Raw genomic sequence first — 23,507 nt, forward strand, 5'->3', positions numbered from 1 at the left:
GGATAGAAGATTGGCTGGCTGGTAGAAACAGAGAGTATGTATAAGTGGGTCCTTTTCTGATTAGCAGGATGTGACGAGTGGACTCCCACAGGGGTCTGTGCTGGGGTCTCAACTTTTTACAATTTATAGCAATGACTTAGACGAGGGGAGCGATGGCATGGTAGCTAAATTTGCAGATGACACAAAGATAGGTAGGAAAGTGTGTTGTGAAGAGGACATAAGGATCTTGCAGACCGATATAGATAGGTTGAGTCTTCTTTGGGCCTCCTTATCTCGAGAGACAATGGATACGCACCTGGAGGTGGTCAGTGGTTTGTGAAGCAGCGCCTGGAGTGGCTATAAAGGCCAATTCTGGAGTGACAGGCTCTTCCACAGGTGCTGCAGAGAAATTTGTTTGTCGGGGCTGTTGCACAGTTGGCTCTCCCCTTGCGCCTCTGTCTTTTTTCCTGCCAACTACTAAGTCTCTTCGACTCGCCACAATTTAGCCCTGTCTTTATGGCTGCCCGCCAGCTCTGGCGAATGCTGGCAACTGACTCCCACGACTTGTGATCAATGTCACACGATTTCATGTCGCGTTTGCAGACGTCTTTATAGCGGAGACATGGACGGCCGGTGGGTCTGATACCAGTGGCGAGCTCGCTGTACAATGTGTCTTTGGGGATCCTGCCATCTTCCATGCGGCTCACATGGCCAAGCCATCTCAAGCGCCGCTGACTCAGTAGTGTGTATAAGCTGGGGGTGTTGGCCGCTTCAAGGACTTCTGTGTTGGAGATATAGTCCTGCCACCTGATGCCAAGTATTCTCCGAAGGCAGCGAAGATGGAATGAATTGAGACGTCACTCTTGGCTGGCAAAGGTTGTCCAGGCCTCGCTGCCATAGAGCAAGGTTCTGAGGACACAGGCCTGATGCACTCGGACTTTTGTGTTCCGTGTCAGTGCGCCATTTTCCCACACTCTCTTGGCCAGTCTGAACATAGCAGTGGAAGCCTTACCCATGCGCTTGTTGATTTCTGCATCGAGAGACAGGTTACTGGTGATAGTTGAGCCTAGGTAGGTGAACTCTTGAACCACTTCCAGAGTGTGGTCGCCAATATTGATGGATGGAGCATAGGTTGAGTGAGTGGGCAAAAATCTGGCAGATGGAGTATAATGTGGGAAAATGTGAAGTTGTTCACTTTGGCAGGCAGAATAAAAAAGCAGAGTATTACTTAAATGGAGAACGACTGAAGAATTCCGAGGTGCCGAGGGATCTTGGTGTTCTGGTGCCTGAGTCACAAAAAGTTAGAATGGAGGTACAGCAAGTAATAAAGACGACTAATGGAATGCTATTCTTTATTAAGAGAGGAATTGAAAATAAAAGTAAGGATGTTATGCTTCAGTTATACAGGGCATTGGTGAGACCACATCTCGAACAGTGTGTGCAAGTTTGGTCTCCTTTTTGAAGAAAGGATGTGAATGTGTTGGAGGCGGTTCAGAGGTTTACTAGATTGATACCTGGAATGAGAGGGTTGTTTTATGAGGAAAGGTTGGACAGACTGAGCTTGTTTTCATTGGAGTTTAGAAGAGCGAGGGGAGACTTGATTGATGTTTATAAGATCCTGTACGGTCTTGACAAGGTGAATGTGGAGAGGATGTTGCCTCTTGTGGGTGTGTCCAGAACTAGGGCACACTCTTTTAAAATTAGGAGTCACCCTTTTAGGACAGAGATGAGGAGAATTTTTTTCTCTCAGAGGGTTGTGCGACTTTGGAATTCTCTGCCTCAGAATGTGGTGGAGGCGGGGTCATTGAATATTTACAAGGTGGAGGCAGATAGATGCTTGTTAGGCAAGGGAATCAAAGGTTATCAGGGGTAGATGGGAGTGTGGAATTTGAAACACAAACAGATCAGCCATGATCTTATTGAATGGAGGAGCAGGCTTGAGGGGCCGAATGGCCAAATTCTGCTCCTAATTCGTATTTTGTTAGTACTTGGCGCAGAATTCCCAGCCTCTGACCTGCTCTTGTAGCCATAGTATTTATATGGCTGATCCAGGTAAATTTCTAGTCAATGGTAACCCCCAGGATGTTGATGGTGGGAGATTCAGCAATGACAATGTCATTGAACATCAAAGGGAGATCGATAGATTCTCTCTTGTTGGAAATGGCTATTACCTGGCACTTGTGTGCAACAGAAGTTACATACCACTTATCAGCTCAATCCTGGATGTTGTCCAGGTCTTGTTACCTGTGGGCATGGACTGCTTCAGTATCTGGGGAGTCATGAATAGTACTGAACACTATGCAATCATCAGTGAACATCCCCACCTCTGATTTTATGATGGAGGGACTATAATTGATTAATTAGCTATACCGAAACTGAGCATCGATTAGCAAGCTATTGATGAGTAAGTGTCAACGATACCTTCTGTCACTCTGCTGATGATCGAGAGCAGACTGATGGAGTGGTAACTGGCCTGATTGGATTTGTCCTGCTCTTGTGGACAGGACATACCTGGGAAATTTTCCACACTGTCGGGTAGATGCCAGTCTTGTAGCTGTACTGGAACAGCTTGGCTAGGGGCGCAGCTTGTTCTGCATTACAAGCACTACAGCCAGAATGTTGTCAGGGCCCATAGCCTTTGCTGTGTCCTGTGCCTTCAGCCGTTTCTTGATATCATGTGCAGTGAATTGAATTGGCTGAAGCCTGGCATTTGTGATGCTGGAGACCTCAGGAGGAGGCCGAGATGGATCATCTACTCGGCCCGTCTGTCTGAAGATGGATGCAAATGCTTCAGCCTTGTCTTTTGCACAGATGTGCTGGGCTCCCCCATCATTGAGGATGGGGATATTTGTGGAGACTCCTCCTCCTGTCAGTTGTTGAATTGTCCACCACCATTCATGGCTGGATGTGGCAGGACTGCAGAGCTTAGATCTGATCTGTTGGTTGTAGGATCGCTTAGCTCTGTTTATCACATGCTACTTCTACTGTTTAGCATGTATGTAGTTGTAGCTTCACCAGGCTGACACCTCATTTTTAGGTATGCATTGTGCTGCTCCTGGCATGCCCTCCTGCACTCTTCATTGAATCAGTGTTAGGACCAGGTGAGAAAGGGATCTAGGGATTCCTTCTCAGCCTTTGTCTGCTTTAACCATAACAGGGTTTAATTTTTAACAACACTGTTTTTAGCTCCCCCTCAGTGAATCCTTGTTCACTGCTTTCCAATTATAAGGCAAGGAAATCAATCAGACAGGTTTTGTTAGATTTAAACGAGAAAGGTGGAAGTTTATTAATCTTAAACTCTAATTCGGTTAATGACTACAAATATGTGACATGACCACGCTAGCATGCATATGCGATAAACACACACGCAGATAGAGACAGAAAATGTAGAAAGGATAACGGGTAAATGTTTGAGGCAATAGCTGGGTTTTATTTACGGTCCCTTTGAGTTCGATGTAAATTCTTTGGTTGCCAGTAAGTCTTGCCGTTTCGTTGGGGCCCAGTGCACGCTTTAAATCTTTTTTCAATGTAGGAGTCTTTTCTCTCTTGAGGTTTAAGTGACTTCAGTGAATCCAGAAATTAGTGAAAGAGAGAGAGCCAGACAGAAGAGAAGCTCTTCTTCCAAGTTCAGTTGCAATCTGCAGTCTGACCCAAGCTGTCCTGTGAGCAGTTGAAAACCAGACCTGGGCCAGCAGGTTAGTCATGTGACTCTCTTTTTTAACAAACTGCTGCGTTTGTGGATTCCAAAGCTCTCAGTGGGGGTGGAGGGGTGGGGTTGTGGTGGGGTGTAGTGCGGTCTCTTACACCAACAAGATGTGGATCACCATTGTCCATACCAATCTCTATTAATTGAATCAGTGAGCAGTTCCCATTGTCTTTTTCTCGGCGACTGTCTCTTAGTATGCAAATGCTTTCCAGCCACTGATTTTCTTTCTTGGTAGCAGTGCTGCTTTAAACTGCCCTTTTGGCATCCCAATAAACAGGGTGTTATTTGGGGAATGTTATCAGTTTGCACATTTCCATGACTGCCTTGGGTGTCTTTGTCCCTGTTGAGGTCTGCAGGGGGGAGGGTTAGATTTAATTAGCCCTAGGTTGGTGTTCTGCTCATGGGTGGTGGCAGTGGGTGGATCCACTCTGAACTCTCTTTCAGTGCTCTGATGAATCATGCAAGGGCTTTTCACCTTAGGGGATGGTTGGTTCCCTTTTCTCCTGATGGTGGGGGTAAAATCTTTGCTAATCTTCCCTTTGTCCTCTGGGACACTCCTCCTTGCAGGTATTTGTCCAGATTCTACTAAACTCTCTTGTGATACATCATCTAGGTGAGACATTAACCTCATGGTTTCTCTGCTCTCTTGAGGACTTTCTTTGTCTCTGAAGGTCCCTGTAAATGCTGTAAGCAACTCTAGTGGGGTGCTTCTGGTGACTGCATTTACATAGGAGAATGTGGGGTCTAACTTTTCAAACATTTCGGGGTTGGCTGACCAGACAGTTTTCATTTGGGATTCATCCTCGACTTCCGTTAACCTGCCCTCTTGGTCCCCTTTTCCCCTTTCCTTTCTAACCTGTTGCCAGCCTTGTACCTGTCTGTCCCCTTTTGTTCTTGGCAGGAATCCCTGTCAGTTCACCATCCCTCTGCTGGAGGGTCCTCCAAACACCGATACAGGGCTTAGGGATGCAGATTTCACTGTAGGTTGGAGTTTCCCCTCAACCTGGCACATGTGGCAACTCCTGCAGTACTCCACCACATCTTTGTGGAGTTTTGGCCAGCCAAACTGCTGTCTTATGCGAGCTTTGTTTTTTTGTATACCGATATGTACAGCCACTGTAGTCTCATGGGCCATTCTTAATATTTCTCTCCAGTACCTCTGCAGCACCACTAACTGGTGAACTACTGTCCACTCCTTGCTCTTAGATCTGTGAGGTGAAATCCATTTCCTCATCAGTACCTCATTCTTTAAATAGTAGCAATCAGGGACTCCCACTGCTTCACTTTCAGACTGGGCAGCCTGTGCTAACTCTCTCAATAATGGGTCAGCTCGCTGAGCCTCAGCTAGGGAAAATCCATTTAATTCATTCCCTGGGTCTTCTAACTTTCCAAAGAAAGTCTCAGACAGACAGACCTCATGGTCATCTGCCTGCAGTGCCAATTGAGTTTCATACGAACATACGAATTAGGAGCAGGAGTTGGCCACTCGGTCCTTCGAGCCTGCTCCGCCATTTGATAAGCTCATGGCTGAATTGATTATTCCACATTTCCACCTACCCCCGATAACATTCCACACCTTGCCTATCAAGAATCTATCTTCCTCTGCCTTAAAAATATTCAAAGACTCTGCTTCCACCTCCTTTTGAGGAAGAGAGTTCCAAAGACTCACAACCCTCTGAGGGAAAAGATTTCTCCTCATCTCTGTCTTAAATGGGCAACCCCTTATTTTTAAATAGTGACCCCTAGTTCTAGATTCTCCCACAAGGGGAAACATCCTTTCCACATCAACCCTGTCAAGACCCCTCAGGATCTTATATGTTTCTCTTCAAGTCACCTCTTACTTTTCTAAATTCCAGCAGATACAAGCCCAGCCTCTCCAATCTTTCCTCGTAAGACAGCCCGCCCATTCCAGGCATTAGTCTAGTAAACCTTCTCTGTACTCCCTCCAACACATTTACATCCTTCCTTAAATAAGGAGACCAGTACTGTCCAGATGTGGTCTCACCAATGCCCTGTATAGCTGAAGCATAAGCTTCCTACTTTTGTATTCAATTCCCCTCACGATAGACGATAACATTCTATTAGCTTTCCTAATTACATGCTGTACCTGCATACTAACCTTTTGCGATTCATGCACTGGGACACCCAGATCCCTCTGCATCTCAGAGCTCTGCAATCTCTCAACATTTGCTTCTTTTTTATTCTTCCTGCCAAAGTGGACAATTTCACACTTTCCCATTCCATTTGCCAGGTCTTTTCCCACTCACTTAACCAACCTATATCCCTTTGTAGCCCCCTTATGTCCTCTTCACAAGTTACTTTCCTACCTATCTTTGTGTCTTCACCAAATTTAGCAACCATACCTTCAATCCCTTCATCTAAGTTATTGATATAAATTGAAAAAAGTTGAGCCCCAGCACTGATCCCTGTGGCACACCACTCGTTACATCTTGCCAACCAGAAAATGATCCATTTATGCCAACTCTCTGTTTCCTGTTAGCTAACCAATCTTCTATCCATGCCAATATGTTACCCCCTACACCATGAACTTTTATTTTCTGCAATAATCTTTGATGTGGCACCTTATCAAATGCCTTCTAGAAATCTAAGTACAATAAATCCAATGGTTCCCCTTTATCCACAGCACATAAGTTGGATAAACATGATTTCCCTTTCACAAAACCATGTTGACTCTGCCTGATTACCTTGAATTTTTCTAAATGTCCGGCTATAGCGTCTTTAATAATAGCTTCTAACATTTTCCCGATGACAGATGTTAAGCTAACTGGCCTGTACTTTCCTGCTTTCTGTCTCCCTCTCTTTTTGAATAAAGAAGTTACAGTCGCTATTTTCCAATCTAACGGAAACTTCCCCGAATCTAGAGAATTTTGGAAAATTAAAACTAACGCATCAACTATCTCAGTAGCCACTTTTTTTGACACCCTGGGATGCAGTCTCCTCAGGGGAGTTGGTTTGATCATGGCCTGATTCATTACACGTTCAGGGAAACTGCAAGGGACCATCTCCTGCTACTGCCCTGTCCCTCTGACCTCCTGCGGTCTCTCGTTCACTCCTTGGGGGGCTATCACCTTAGCCCCCGCCAGATCATTACCTAGGAACAGGTCAACCCCATCCACAGGCAACGAGGGACAATAAAGTTGGTTTTGTTACAGTTATTTAAGCTTGTACAGATAAGGAACAAAGTGAAAAATGGAAGGTAAGTTAACTGATGGTCGGGTCGGTTCGGGCGCGGGAAAAAATGGAAGGACTCGGGCTGGGTGGGGCTCGGGGTCGGATGGGGTTTTGTCGGGCTCGGTTCGGGTCTCATTTGTAGACCTGAGCAGGCCTTTATGTCAGGCTGTTGCTTGACCAGTCTGGGGGACAGCTCTCCCAATTTTGCCACAGGTCCACCAGATTGCGTGCAGTTCTGGTCACCGCATTATAGGAAGGATCTGGAAGCTTTGGAAAGGGTGCAGAGGAGATTTACTAGGATGTTGCCTGGTATGGAGGGAAGGTCTTACGAGGAAAGGCTGAGGGACTTGATGTTGTTTTCGTTAGAGAGAAGGAGGAGGAGAGGTGACTTAATAGAGACATATAAGATAATCAGAGGGTTAGATAGGGTGGATAGTGAGAGTCTTTTTCCCCGGATGGTGATGACAAACACGAGGGGACATAGCTTTACGTTGAGGGGTGATAGATATAGGACAGATGTCAGAGGTAGTTTCTTTACACAGAGAGCAGTAGGGGCGTGGAACGCCCTGCCTGCAACAGTAGTGGACTCGCCAACTTTAAGGGCATTTAAGTGGTCATTGGATAGACATATGGATGAAAATGGAATAGTGTAGGTCAGATGGTTTCACAGGTTGGCGCAACATCGAGGGCCGAAGGGCCTGTACTGCTCTGTAATGTTCGATGTTCCATAGATGTTAGTGAAGAGGCCTTTGCAGGGTCGACTGGGCAGTGTGTGCCTTTATCGTTTCTGAATCCAATGCCTCGGGCAAAAGCAAGTGGTCCATCTGGTTTCATTCTTTAAAAATACTTACTTTGTAGCAGTTTGATCCAACTGAGTGGCTTGCCAGGCAATTTCAGAGGGCGCTCAGAGTCAATCAAATTGCTTGGGTCTGGAGTTACGTGCAGGCCAAACCAGGTATGCGCTGATCCACATGAACAATTATTGATATCAAACGTTCTGGTAATGGGAAAAATTCTGAAATAAAAATATAAAAACTCAGCAAGTTGGCTGTTCACTGAAGGATGAAATTGACGGAGACGACACAGAGTCTGAACTGAGATTTGACAGAGGAATGTTGCCGAATATTGCAGTTAATCCTTTCTCTGCCTGTGGAGAGTCCCAGCAATGCCAGGTATCCTGTAGGGAATACCAGAGCATGATTTACATCATGTACATGATGGTGAGCAAAGCATTACAGGGTTCAGCAGCACTGTGTGCCGTGGTGTGGGGTAATAGAAATTGTGGTTTGGGTCGCGTTGTAAGTCTGCAAGTAAATCATCGTTCGTCCCAGATCTGCTGTATGTAACAGGAACCCAATGAACCATCAGTTGATATTTTATACCACATTCATTGTGATGGTGCTGCACTGACAATTCATTCTGAGTGGCAAAACTGATTTAATTTGAGACCAGCAATGAATATCAGAGAGATATAAGCCCATTCACCGAGATATTTGTTTTTACCTTTAGTATAGTGTTCAGAGCATAATGAAGGGACATTGCACCAATGAAAATATGTCCCAACTTGTTTTACTTGAAGGGAGGAAAAGAATGGCTTGCCCTTACAACGCACCTTTCTCGACTTCAAGGTTTTCCAAAGCGCTTTAGAACCAGTGAAGTAGTTTTTAAAGTGTAGTTACTGTTGTATTAAAGGAAACACAGCAGCCAATTTGTGCTCAGTAAGTGCTGCATTATCTCAGCAGTGGAAAAATGACCAATTATCTATTATAGTGACGTTGGTTGAGGGATAAATATTGGCCAGGACACTCCTCAGCTCTTCTTCAGAATAGTGCCATGGAATCTTTAATATCCACATGAGAGGGTAGACGGGGCCTTGGTTTAATATCTCAACCAAAAGACAGTGCAGCACTAAAGTCTCAGCCTAGATTTGCTTAAGTCACAGGAATGGGATTTGAACCTTGAACCTGCTGCCTGAGAGGCAAGAGTGTTACCCACAGAACAATACTGATCTAACCCTCAATGCATCATGTCAGATGGAAATAGTCGCCATTATTGTTCAGTTGTGGCCACAAAGGTTATGGGCAGTTTACATCAATGTGATTCAAACCTGTAGCAAAACTGCTCAAAACAAGTTGTGAGGCAGGGTGTGGCTGCTTCAGAAAACTGCAACAATCTACACAAACGTTTGAATAGCTTCTGATAAGTTAATAATTAAGATGCCTGGTATTTTATGACTCAATCCACTTTTCATCCATATGTTTTATTTCACTGTTAGAAACAACGAACTCTGCAATAAATTTGAATTTGACATGTTTTTATCATCCTTCACTTAAATTAAACACTAAATGTTTTATAAACAACATTGGTGCCAACAATAATAAAAGTAAGAAGACAAGGGAATGAAAGTTGGCATGAATGGAGTTCAGACAAGAGGCTTGGCCTGAACACCAGCTCTATTACATCACACTTCCAGTATGACCCTCCTTCCTCCTCTCCCTCCCAGAAACTCTGTGTTAACCAAGAAACTTCAGAATTGTGCAAACCATTACATCTCCGTTAAAGTCAGCTTCTAAGTGTTCTCCTTCGAAAGCTTCAAGAGACAATAAGGTAAGAACTTAAACCCTTAAATAAAATTCTGCAGAATAAAGTTGCTGAATAATTAACATATTTTATGGTAGAAATGGTTTGAAAGCTATCATGATTGGAAATTGGAAAAAACTTAACCCCTTCACCACTAGACAATTTGAAACTGTGAAACTTTGGCATGAAACATTAAAGGAAGCTTAAACAAATGTAGAGAATAATTTATGGTTTCTGTTAACTATGGAATAAAGTGAAACAACTGCAAACAGTAATATTAAAGAATTCAGCATTGACATGCTATTGTAGACTTTAGAGACTTAAAATATAAATGCCATCACATCCTGCAACAATTTTAATAGATCTATATTTTGCAAAGACCTAGCTAACTGACTCCAAAGAAATGGGATGGTGATCTTTTATTATTACAGTCACTGCACAAGCTTCTTGCTGGAGCATGTCCCAGCATGGACGCTGTTTAAGAAATAGTTCACATTGTTAAAAGACAGCCTGAGCGAGCTGAGCGTAAAATAGTGCGCCAGAAAACAATTAGTGATTTCGCACCCTCTAGTGATTAATAGTGAATCAGTACTCAAGATTACACTGTCAGACTGTACTCCTCAATGATACCTGTCAATGCTCAGTCAGACTGTACTCCTCACTGATACCTGTCAACGCTCAGGCAGACTGTACTCCTCACTGATACCTGTCAACACTCAGTCAGACTGTATTCCTCATTGATACCTGTCAACGCTCAGTCAGACTGTACTCCTCACTGATACCTGTCAACGCTCAGTCAGACTGTACTCCTCACTGATACATGTCAACGCTCAGGCAGACTGTATTCCTCACTGATACCTGTCAACGCTCAGTCAGACTGTACTCCTCACTGATACCTGTCAACGCTCAGGCAGACTGTACTCCTCAATGATACCTGTCAATGCTCAGTCAGACTGTACTCCTCACTGATACATGTCAACGCTCAGGCAGACTGTACTCCTCACTGATACCTGTCAACGCTCAGGCAGACTGTACTCCTCAATGATACCTGTCAATGCTCAGTCAGACTGTACTCCTCACTGATACCTGTCAACGCTCAGGCAGACTGTACTCCTCACTGATACCTGTCAACACTCAGTCAGACTGTATTCCTCATTGATACCTGTCAACGCTCAGTCAGACTGTACTCCTCACTGATACCTGTCAACGCTCAGTCAGACTGTACTCCTCACTGATACCTGTCAATGCTCAGTCAGACTGTACTCCTCAATGATACCTGTCAATGCTCAGTCAGACTGTACTCCCCACTGATACCTGTCAACGCTCAGGAAGACTGTACTCCTCACTGATACCTGTCAACGCTCAGGCAGACTGTACTCCTCACTGATATCTGTCAACGCTCAGGCAGACTGTACTTCTCACTGATACCTGTCAACGCTCAGTCAGACTGTACTCCTCACTGATATTTGTCAACATGCAGTCAGACTGTACTCCTCACTGATACCTGTCAATGCTCAGGCAGACTGTACTCCTCACTGATACCTGTCAATGCTCAGTCAGACTGTACTCCTCACTGATATCTGTCAATGCTCGGTCAGACTGTACTCCTCACTGATACTTGTCAACATGCAGTCAGACTGTACTCCTCACTGATACCTGTCAATGCTCAGGCAGACTGTACTCCTCACTGATACCTGTCAATGCTCAGGCAGACTGCACTTCGTACTGATACCTGTCAACACTCAGTCAGACTGTATTCTTCACTGATACCTGTCAACGCTCAGTCAGACTGTACTCCTCACTGATACCTGTCAACGCTCAGGCAGACTGTACTTCTCACTGATACCTGTCAACACTCAGTCAGACTGTACTCCTCACTGATACCTGTCAACGCTCAGTCAGACTGTACTCCTCACTGATACTTGTCAACATGCAGTCAGACTGTACTCCTCACTGATACTTGTCAACATGCAGTCAGACTGTACTCCTCACTGATACTTGTCAACACTCAGTCAGACTGTACTTCTCACTGATACCTGTGAAAACTCTGTCAGACTGTACCTCTCACCCTTTCCTGTCACTCAGTCAGTTTGTACTCCTCACTCTTTCTGTCAACACAATCTCTTCCATTTTCCGTGATCACCCTCCCCTGCAACTTCTCCCCAATCTCAACTCGATTTCTCCATCTGCCTCACAATCTTCCCCTCCCAGTGATTTCTCCCCCTTAACTCCATCAGACCCCCACCAAGGCCAGGTTCTCCCCTGCTGACCAGAAAGTGTGCCCCCCAGACTGCATTGTCTCTCCCACCCACCTCCACCATCCCTGACAATGATCTCTCCCTTCCTCCCTGTTCTCTGTTTCTGGGCTCTGGCCTTGTGCTGCAGGTTGTCCCACCTGCCAGGCTATCTATCAGACCGGCTGTCAGGCAGCAGACCTTTCAGAAAAATTTGAAAGACATTCTATTGTTAATATCAGTAGGACATCCTGGGAACAAGTCATTGCGGGTTTCTAGTCTAGCAGTCCTCTACCTGCTGCAAATGCACTGCCCCTTTAATATCAGGGCCCAGTGTCTTTGGGGCCCAGGTTGGAAATCACAGCCGAAAAGTGACTTTAGCACTGAGGGCACAGCCACACACTACCACTAGATGGAGCAAGATGCAGAGAGAAGTGATGGAGTGCATTTCAATTGTAAATTGCTGCTCTTTTTTTTGTAAAACCACACATAAAAAAACATTTACTCCTTTCAAATGAACATATTTCTTTTATTCAATGTAATTCTGCCTAATGATGTGTTTTTCTAATTGTGTAGTGTAAGTTCTTTGTTCCGATGTTCAGATCGACATGTTTTCTGGCCTGTTCTGGCTGCATCTATTTCAGATTTTACAGACACGCCATGGATGCCAATAGTATTTCACTGATGTTACTGCTGGTGGTACTGGGTTCATTGGTTCAAGGATTCGAAACAAATTACGGAATCCCTGGGGTACCTGGTTGTCATGGAATACCAGGGATAACCGGCAAAGATGGCAGAGATGGCATAAAAGGAGCGAAAGGAGAACCAGGTACACAGGCAGAACAACAATAAAGCTTGTCCATGTGGGATTCACATTATAGATAGAGGAATTCGTCTGTTATTCCAATGTAAACAACACAATCTTATAACTTTTAAGGAGAGAGCCAAAGATGGCTTTTATACAGTAAACCATTAATGTTTGCAGTGCCGGAGACCATTTGGCCCATTGTCTCTGTGCCAGCTCTTTTATAGCACAGCTGTAAATTAATTCCACTGTCCCACACTCCAACAATAGCTCTGTATCTTTCCCAGCTTCAAATATTTAGTGATTTTTCCTTTTATAGTTTCAACACATCCCGAATGCCCTCAGAACCTGGGCAACATTCCAGAGTAAAGAGGGTAGGATGGGATTGGCATGAGTTGGCAGATTGGTGGGACTTCCCTCTGGCAATTGGCATTGGGGTGGGGACAGGCTGGAAGGATAGCATCACTTGTCAGAATTGCTGCTGCTCCCACCTCGGGGTGATCTGGATCAAGACAGGATGCTGCCATCCAGGTCAATGGAGGGCCCCAAGTAGGGCCTAAAGTGGTGCCCAGGCCTGGCCTTAACATGGAACTCAAGAAGGCTGCAGGATAGCACAATGAAACTACATCGGTGAGGAACTGGATCACATGTAGGCTAGACTGGGTAAGGATGGCAGGTTCCCTCCCTGAAGGAATAACAGTGAATCAGATTGATTTTTAGTTATAATTTGACAGGTTTATGGCCATACCAGGCAGGACATGGCAATATCATTTAACCTTCTTCTTCTTCTTCTTCTTCTTCTTTGGCCTCCTTGTCTCGAGAGACAATGGGTAAGCGCCTGGAGGTGGTCAGTGGTTTGTGAAGCAGCACCTGGAGTGGCTATAAAGGCCAATACTAGAGTGACAGCCTCTTCCACAGGCGCTGCAGATAAAATTAGTTGTCGGGGCTGTTACACAGTTGGCTCTCCCCTTGCGCTTCTGTCATTTTTCCTGCCAACTGTTAAGTCTCTTCGACTTGCCGCTCTTTAGCCCCGCCTTTTTGGCTGTCTGCCAGCTCTGGCGATCACTGGCAACTGACTCCCACGACTTGTGATCAATGTCACAGGACTTCATGTCGCATTCGCAGACGTCTTTAAAGCGGAGACATGGACGGCCGGTGGGTCTGATACCAGTGACGAGCTCACTGTACGATATGACCTTAGGGATCCTGTCATCTTCCATGCGGCTCACATGGCCAAGCCATCTCAAGTGCCACTGGCTGAGTAGGGTGTATATGCTGGGGATGTTGGCCACCTCGAGGACTTCTGTGTTGGAGATACGGTCCTGCCACCTGATGCCAAGGATTCTCCGGAGGCAGTGAAGATGGAATGAATTGAGACGTCGCTCTTGGCTGACATACGTTGTCCAGGCCTCGCTGCCGTAGAGCAAGGTACTGAGGACACAGGCTTGACACACTTGGACTTTTGTGTTCCGTGTCAGTGCGCCATTTTCCCACACTCTCTTGGCCAGTCTGGACATAGCAGAGGAAGCTTTTCCCATGCACTTGTTGATTTCTGCATCAAGAGACAGGTTACTGGGTTACTGGTGATAGTTGAGCCTAGGTAGGTGAACTCTTGAACCACTTCCAGAGCGTGGTCGCCGATATTGATAGATGGGGCATTTCTGACGTCCTGTCCCATGATGTTCGTTTTCTTGAGGCTGATGGTTAGGCCAAATTCATTGCAGGCAGCCGCAAACCTGTCGATGAGTCTCTGCAGACACTCTTCAGTGTGAGATGTTAATGCAGCATCGTCAGCAAAGAGGAGTTCCCTGATGAGGACTTTCCGTACTTTGGTCTTTGCTCTTAGACGGGCAAGGTTGAACAACCTGCCCCCTGATCTTGCGTGGAGGAAAATTCCTTCTTCTAAAGACTCGAACGCATGTGAGAGCAGCAGGGAGAAGATCCCAAACAGTGTGGGTGTGAGAACACAGCCCTGTTTCACGCCGCTCAGGATAGGAAAGGAATCTGATGAGGCGCAGAATTCTGCCTTTTATATTGTCATGGAATGAGGTGATGATACTTAGTAGCTTTGGTGGACATCCGATCTTTTCTAGTAGTCTGAAGAGACCACGTCTGCTGACGAGGTCAAAGGCTTTGGTGAGATCAATGAAAGCAACGTAGAGGGGAATCTGTTGTTCACGGCATTTCTCCTGTAGCTGGCGAAGGGAGAACAGCATGTCAATGGTGGATCTCTCTGCTCGAAAGCCACACTGTGCTTCAGGGTAGATATGCTCAGCCAGCTTCTGGAGTCTGTTTAAAACGACTCGAGCGAAGACCTTCCCCACGATGCTGAGCAGGAAGATTCCACGGTAGTTGTTGCAGTCCCCGTGGTCACCCTTGTTCTTATAGAGGGTGATGATATTGGCATTGCGCATGTCCTGTGGTACTGCTCCCTCGTCCCACCACAGGCAAAAACAGCTCATGGAGTGCTGAGAGTATAGCAGGCTTGGCACTGTTGATTATTTCAGGGGTAATGCTGTCTTTCCCAGGGGATTTTCCACTGGCTAGAGAATCAATGGCATCACTGAGTTCCGATTTTGTTGGCTGTTCGTCCAGCTCATCCATGACTGGCAGAGACTGGGCTACATTGAGGATGGTCTCAGTGACAACTTTTTCCTTGGAGTACAGTTCTAGGTAGTGCTCCACCCAGCGGTCCATTTGCTTGCGTTGGTCAATGATCGTGTCCCCTGATTTAGACTTGAGGGGGGGGCGATCTTCTTGATGGTTGGCCCAAAAGCTCTCTTAATGCCATCATACATTCCTCTGATGTTTCCGGTGTTAAAGGCCAACTGAATATGACTGCATAGGTGCTGCCAGTAGTCATTTGTGCATCGCCTGGCTGTTCTTTGTGCAGCGCTTCTGGCTGCTTTAAGCGCTACAGATGTTAACTCGCTGGGGGCTTTCTTTGTAGTTCAACAGTGCGATACGCTTAGCAGCTATGATAGGTTCCAGCTCTTCAAAGTGAGATTGAAACCAGTCTGCATTCTGCTTCTCACGTTTGCCAAAGTGGTCATTGCTGAGTCATAGATGGCGTCTCTGATGTGGGCCCACTTGGTCTCTGCATCCCCTGTAGAGGTGTTTTGAAGGGCTTTATCAAGTGAATTTAGAAACATATGTAACAGCTGTGGATAAGAAATTCTGATAGTGTTGATGCGCGGGCAGCCCTTCTGCTTGGAGTGATGCAGCTTCTTTGGTTTGAGTCTAACCTTGCTGCACACCAGGCAGTGGTCGGTGTCACAGTCTGCACTGTGGAAGCTACGTGTGATTTGAATGCTGTTTAAAGAGGCTCGCCTTGTGACGATGAGGTCCAGCTGGTGCCAACGACATGATCTTGGGTGCCTCCATGAAACTTGGTCACCAACGAGTTGGTGATGCAGAGGTTGTGATAGGTACACAACTCTAGCAGTCTCTGTCCATTCTCATTCATCCTTCCAATGCTATAGCGCCCAAGGCAGGAGGGCCATGAGTCAAGGTCGGCTCCAACCCTGGCGTTAAAGTCCCCCAGCAGGAACAAATGTTCGGTATTAGGAATTCTACTAATGATATTATGGAGTTCCTTGTAGAACTGGTCTTTAGCTTCAGGTGAGGAGCAGAGCGTTGGAGCATAGATGCTGAGTAGGTGTACTGGACCAGAGGCGGTGAGCAGTCAAATGGGCAGTATGCGTTCCGAGCCATTTGAAGGTGGCTCTATCATGCTGAGCAAAGAGTTTCTGATGGCGAAGCCCACTCCATGCTGTCTTGGTTCTTCAGGATCCTTACCCTGCCAGAAGAAGGTGTAGTCTTGCTCTCTTAGAGATCTGCTCACAGGGAGGCGTGACTCCTGAAGTGCTGCAATGTCTACATTGAGTCTACTGAGTTCGTTGTTAATGATGGCGGTCTTCCAAGAATTATTGACTTGTGTAAGGTCTTCCGACAGGCCAGGACACATAGTTCTGACGTTCCAGCTTGCAAAACGAAGGTCTGGTACCTTCTTTCCTTTTTTTGTTGTGCTGTTTGGCGCAGTGTTACAATCCACTTGTCGGACAATGACCCTGAGCTCCAAGCACCCATTGAAGCAGGTGGACTGTGGTGGGACAGAACCTTACTGACCGGGGGCTGCCCGGTTTGAGGCGGGCGGGAGCTGTCCAGTGAGATGCGATGACCTCTCCCACCAACAAAGGCAACCTGTGGCGCCCAATCTCTACGCCAATTGAGCTGGACTTATAACCCGTAACTGCTGCCTTCCGTGTTGATTTGGTCGCTGTGAGGCGACTATGGAGTGACCTCTCCATGGCGCATGCCTGGGCGGATGTATGGAGGTTGTGAGTTGCCCAACCATCAAAGCCCCCTCTCGGCCTTCCTGGCGGGGTCCAAAGGAGTGCAGAGCACGACGTTTGGCACAGGTATGGCTGCAGGAACTGCCAGAATCATGCCAAAGGTGACACATGACCGCCTTCGGGGTTCTGCTCCGGATTTTCTGTTCGGTTTAGTCCCTTAGCCTTGGTCTCTCCCGAGATGCCCACAAGGCAGTGGGATTGTTAGGGTCCCTGCTCAGGCATAGCTGCTAACAAGTAAGCTGTGTGATTTCATGGAGGGAGAGGGAAGGGGGGGGGGGGGCGGGGTGCAGGGGAAAGGGGGTGCGGTGGATGCCGGGGGGAGGAGGTGGGGGGAAGGGGGTGCGAGGGGGAGGGGTGCGGGGGGAGGGGGTCAGGGGAAGGGGCTGTGGGTGGGAGCTGGGAAGGGGGGGGTGCAGGGGTAGGGAAGGGGGTGCAAGGGGAAGATGGTGCGAGGGGGAGGGGGTGCAGGGGAATGGGGTGCGAGGGGAGTGAGCTGGGAGGGGGTTGCGGTGGGGAGGGGGTGGGGGAAGGGGGTGGGGGAAGGGGGTGCGGGGGGAAGGGTGTGCGGGGGGTGTGTTGGGAAAGGGGTGTGAGGGGGGAGGGGGTATGCCCTTTGCCGTGCCTGGAAGGATACAGAGAAGAAAATTTCCTAAGGTAAACTATAAGAAAAATTGCCAATCATCTGACATTACTACATATCGGTACTATAATTGTGAACGATGCGCCCACCTGGAAGGCGCTGGCCAGGGACGTGAAAGGTGGCCCGAGTGCCCATGAGGCGGTCATCGAGGTTCAGGGCCTCAATCCGGCCTCGGTCGTCCTTCCACCGTCACTGCTGGGAGCCGGGAAAGAAGCTCCCCCGTCAGCTGGATGCCGACCATGAGCTCAGCGTCAGCCTAGAGGACACTGATGTCAAGGAGCATATTACACCACTTATTCACTTGGCCTTTGCTCCTAATACTCTTTTTATCACACAGTCTTACATGATTTCCTTGACTTCAGATGGTGACATCTGCATGGTTTGATTTTCCTGCAGCCTTTTTGAACATTCCATTATGAGTCACACAAGATCAATTCCCAAAGCCATCCCAGTTTTTCCCAGATTAAAATTTCTGCATCCATAAAGGCAATATCCAAATCCCTAAACTTAATTGCACCTTTAAATGCGTCTTCATAGTCACCTGATATTCACTGCCCTTCCCCTGCCACCATATTGTGGGTGCCTAAGCTGTGTCCATACTGGCGTGGGTATTTGCAGGATGATATTGCCCGGTCCTGCCTGGTATCAGTAAAAGTGGTCATAAACCTGTCAGATTATAACTAAAAACCAACTGATTCACTATTATTCCTTCAGGGAGGGAACCTGCCATCCTTACCCAGTCTAGCCTACATGTGACTCCAATTCCTCACTGATGTAGTTCATTCTTAACTTCCCACTGAACTGGCTGAGCAAACTAATCAGTTAAGAGGTGCAATTAATGGTAGATCAAAGAAAAAACACGTAATCACTAAAAAACACTTACCTGTCATTGAGCTGAAGGCAGACCCAAAGGGGTGTGCCTTCAGCTCATGATGCCAGAGTGGGTGAGGGTGTACTGGAATGTACTATGAGGCTTTCCCAATGGATTAATGCCAGTGGATTAACACCACAGCCAATGAACAAGGTAGGCACGTAGTTTTAAACACAGTGTATGCTTCCATTTAGCCACTGATCGCAAGATCCAGGCCACCATGTTACTAATGAGTTGCTGCATCAACCCCGATGCAGGGGTTCAAGTGGTGGACTGCACCAATCCTTGGCAAAACCCTCTCCTCTTTGCATATTTGTTGTCCCTGTCTATGGATTATGTCAGCCACTTGTATTACCTACACCAATCAGGCAGTACCTGATATATACGTTCTGATTATTTTTGTCCCCTGATGGTCACTGAACTTAAAGTAGATTTTACCCAGCATCACTTGAAAGCAGCTGCTAAAAGGATATGGAGATGTGATTTCCCAAATTCCCGACTTCCAGGGGTTCCCAATGTCAGGAAATCATCCCCATAGGTGAATCTGAGACCATCCCAGAGACCAGACACTGGTCAGGAGTCTGAGTGGCCCAATTGGAAAACCCACACTCCGAGTCCAAGAGTTTCAAACTGCCTCCCTGCTCCCATTCTTTCAAGAAAAGATTGACAACAAAGGGATCAGAGGCATTCGTTGGATAGATCTACAATCGGCTGCGAATTCCTCGGAGCTATTCCCACTCCACTGGCGTTACTTCCCCAGAAGTCTGAACCCTGTTTATGTTACAACACATTTGAGGCAAAGTAACTCCAATACAGCAGGTTAAAAGCAAAATACTGCGGATGCTGGAAATCTGAAATTAAAAACAAGAAATGCTGGAAACACTCAGCAGGTCAGGCAGCATCTGTGGAGAGAGAAGCAGAGTTAACATTTCAGGTCTGTGATCCTTCTTTAGAACTGGCAAATATTAGAAATGTAAAAGGTTATAAGCAAGTAAAGCGGGGGTGGGGCAAGCGATAACAAAGGAGAAGGTGTAGATAGGACAAGGTCACAGAATAGCTGACCAGAAGTCATGCAGCAAAGGCAAACAATATGTTAATGGTGTGTTGAAAGACAAAGCATTAGTACAGAAAGGGTGTTAACGGACTGAAAATTGAACAGCTGCAAGTACAAACATGAAAAAAAACAGTGGGTAAGCAAACTGAACAAACTAAGATGAAATAAAATAAAATAAACACCAAAAAAAATTTTAAAGAGGAAAAAGTAAAAAATAACTAAAAATAAAAGAAAAATGGGGGGCCCGTCATGCTCTGAAATTATTAACATCAACGCAAGCTCGAGGAACAGCATCTCATTTACCGATTAGGCACACTACAGCCTGCCGGAGTTTTTATTCCAATACAGTGGGAGTAGTTCCGAGGAAATTCCTGGCCCATTTTTACTCTTGAGAAGGTGCAGAGTGAGAATTTGAGGGAAAGGGATTGGGCTTGTTCTCGAAGGAAGAGAGACATTGAGGTGAATCATGATATGAAAAGTTGGACAGGTATATTGTTCACTGCGGAAAAGGGATGAAATACCAAGGAACACAAGGTAAAAATCAGGAACTTAGGTGGGAGAACACAATGAGTAATAAAACTGCAGGGTAGTGGGACTAATTGAATAGCTCTTTCAAAAAGCAGGCATAGATATGATGGGCCGAATGTCCTCCTTCTAAAGCCAGGTATGTAATTGAAGAGACAACATGATGGCCTGGACTTTATTTTGGCGGAGGAGTCCCAGTGATGGGCCTAAAGGCAGTGATGGGAGAGCGGGGGCAACCCTGCCTTGGCCATTTGTCAGACCCCTGGCTGAATTCAACTGCAGGCAGGAAATTAGCTGCCCGCCAAATGGGAATGCTAATTCTTTTAATGGACAAGATCCCATGCCAACAGCTGCTGGCCAATCAGGACCAGCTGCTCAGCAGTGCCACCTGTGACAAGAGCCAGGACTGGAGGCCCCTGAATTAATGTAAGTGGGGTCAGGCTTTCTGGAGCCACTATGGCAGGTGGCAGTGAGCTGGGCATGGCAGGGGGGGCTGTGAGTGGCGGACATTAATGAGGGTGGAGGGAGGGGTCTTTTGGCAGGGTGCCTTTGCTGCTGGGGGGGCCCTCCGTGGGCCACAGGGTACCCGGTCAGGATGCACCCCCTCCCCCCACCCCCCCAACCCAAAGGGAGGCTGCCAGCTTTTACTGAGTGGCCTCCCCACAAGCCGAAGAGCACCCCCCGCCACACCTCATCCCCACACACATCCCCGCCACTGCTGGTAAAATACCAGTGGCCGTCCTTGATCTTCCCAGCCTGTTAAAATTCCATGGCATTGGGAAGGCAGCAGTCAACTTAGTTGCTCCCACCGAAGATGATGCTGAATTGATACCTGTTCTTCAAATAAGGAATTCACTCTGTCCTTCTCTCAGGTACATCCTTGCTGATGGCTCATGGAGCATTCACAAGAGCAGGATCCCACCCTGTCCTTTCCATGGGGAATACTGTGTGGTCTTAGAAATTCTTTAGAGATTGAGGGAAAACATTTTTGGCAGGATTCCTACAGAACTGATTCAAGGGGAAAGGAGATCTCAAGGATCTATCTCTGCCCAAAGTAACCCCACCAACTGTGGAATAAATGAACCATTCACAGTTGTGCAAATGTTGTTAATGTTCTGTTATAGTACATTTCCTTTACCACAAGTATCTGGTTCGATCAGTTAAAGGGAAGGGCTGCCTGAACCTAGACAGGCTCCAATGTGCCAGAGCTTAACCAAGTTTGCGTGCTCATTGCCAAATCAAGAAGGCACAACAGAATCCTTGTATTATAGAAACACTTAGATTTACATAATAGTTCATCCCATTGCAGAAACATCTCAAAGTCTGTCACATAATGAATTTGTTTTTTTTTTTGGAATTAATATTTTGTGCTTTTTGACAGGGGTCCCTGGTTTAGCTCTCACTCAGGGTGAAGACGGCGACAAGGGTGATCCAGGAATCACAGGCCCAACTGGAAAAAGAGGGCGCAGGGGGTCAGCAGGAGAAAAAGGAGATCCAGGCAACCCAGGAATAAAAGGTGAAATGGGGAGATCAGGAGACCACAAAAGCACGCTGAAATCTGCCTTTTCTGCAAAGAGAGGCGGGCATGAATACCCTCCCCGGGATACCCGTATCAGATTTAGTAAAGTCATATCCAATGACCAAAACCACTATGACAGCGACACAGGTGTGTTCACCTGTAACATAACTGGCTTTTATTACTTTGTCTACTATGCAACATCAAATAATAACTTATGCGTTAGCCTGATTGCAAAGGGCATAAAGAAAGCTGGCTTCTGCAATCATGGTAATATTGACCAGGTCAGTTCAGGAGGGATTGTGCTCCATTTGCAGGTGAATGACGAGGTTTGGCTCGAGCCCACAGATTACAATGCCATGATGGGGAAAGAAGATCATGACAGTGTCTTCAGTGGATTTCTTCTCTTTCCAGATTAAAGAATTCAAAGAATGAAAGAAGATTTTTGGCTGAATGTTCTGTTGAAATTTATAAAAGATTTATTATAAGTATAACATTTGCCTATTAAAGCTGAGCCAGGTAATATCAGCTTCCTTCTCTAAGTCATGTTATATATTATCTGTTGCCAGTTTAAGAGTTGTCACCTATTTGAATATTTACCACAAGGAATGATGTCAGTGCTGAGTAATGGAATATTTTCATCTATTTCTCTCATTCCCAGGTTAAAGCAATCTATGTCTTGCTATCCAAATAAAGCCCCTTAGACTAACACAGACTATACAATAACTTACTGCAAGAGGGTGGGTGACATGAAACAAACTCAATGAGTGGCATGGGACACACTGAAAACTGCATATTTCTGATGTTGAGTGTTGAATTATGTTTGAGAACTGTTATTTGTGTTTACCGCATCCATCATTCACTATGGTGAGGTTAAATTAACTTCATTGATATAGACGATGAGCCTGTCCCAGGGAGTGGGTATGTCAACATTACTCCACACATTCGTTAATTTAGCCCATCATTCAATAAATCACATGTGATTTAATCCAGTGTCACTTTGTCAGATCCTACCCTATTCTCACTCAGGTGTTTGGATATTACCTGTAACATGATTTGATGGATCTCTGCACTCTTCCTCCTGCTCCCCAGTGTGGGACCCACTGAGATGACTGCTCATTGGGGTTCTTTTCATTCTGGTAACTTGGCCTGGAAGCTACTTAAATTCCAAACATATCAAAAACACTGATTGTCCACTGTACATGGGAATCTTTAATTTATAAATTCTTTGTTAGACAACAGTCAGACTACACCATTGTTTCTGTTATTTTTCAGTATTAAACTTGATGCCATGGTCTCAAAAGATTAAATCATTCACACGTCAATCAATGACATTTATTGTATAGCTGCCTCCTCAGAAAGACAGATTGTTAGCTCAGACTGAAGGTTTCATTGTGGACTCTGTAAGAGCAGCTTTATTTCAAATATTATAGTCTAAGTCAATTCTAAAATTTTGTTAAATGAACGTACTAACTTCAACATACCCATATTGGGACACATTGTAAAATATAGAAATTTATGAGTTGTTTACTAATACTGACTTACATATTTCAACAGCAACTGCTAGGAATCTGTAAATGTGCCTGAAAAAATCTAGTTGTCCCATTGAGGAGTTGTCCCTCTTTTTACAGTAAACCTCAACTCTGCTACAATATTGTGAGAAACAGCCAGAAGATAAATAATTAATTGTTGATTGTTATATTTCCAATGTTTATAACCGTCACCTGTTTCTGCTATAAAATGTACATGGATTCACAACCAAGTTATTAGAGAAAATGTTCAATAAATGTGTTTTACATTGTGGACTTTGGTCATTGCCTGATAATTCTGGCACCAACTCATCGTCACTTTAGTGATGCCAAATTAAAGCAAGAAGTTAAGTCATGAAAGTAGCCCATAAGTTGCTGAATAACATCCATGTGGGACTAAATAGATCTCAAAATGCGACACAACAGTGATATGCTAATGATATGCCAATGATATGCTAATAATATGGCAATGCTATGTGAGTGACCCAAGATTACCTGCAACCTGGTAATGTGTCAAAAGA

General features: G+C 45.8%; 1 protein-coding gene across 1 annotated transcript; it reads left to right on the forward strand.

Annotated features, from left to right (window-relative positions):
* The first annotated feature begins 9,343 nt into the window (after window positions 1-9,343).
* Window positions 9,344-23,260, forward strand: LOC137352276 (complement C1q subcomponent subunit C-like). The gene is made up of 3 exons (XM_068017575.1): window positions 9,344-9,484; window positions 12,336-12,520; window positions 21,323-23,260. Exons 2-3 carry the CDS (start codon window positions 12,352-12,354, stop codon window positions 21,874-21,876), a joined length of 723 nt encoding a protein of 240 aa, XP_067873676.1. The 5' UTR covers window positions 9,344-9,484; window positions 12,336-12,351; the 3' UTR covers window positions 21,877-23,260.
* The last annotated feature ends 247 nt before the right edge of the window (window positions 23,261-23,507 follow it).

This window comes from Heterodontus francisci, chromosome 37 (genome assembly GCF_036365525.1).
Source record: "Heterodontus francisci isolate sHetFra1 chromosome 37, sHetFra1.hap1, whole genome shotgun sequence".
Lineage (NCBI taxonomy): Eukaryota > Metazoa > Chordata > Chondrichthyes > Heterodontiformes > Heterodontidae > Heterodontus > Heterodontus francisci.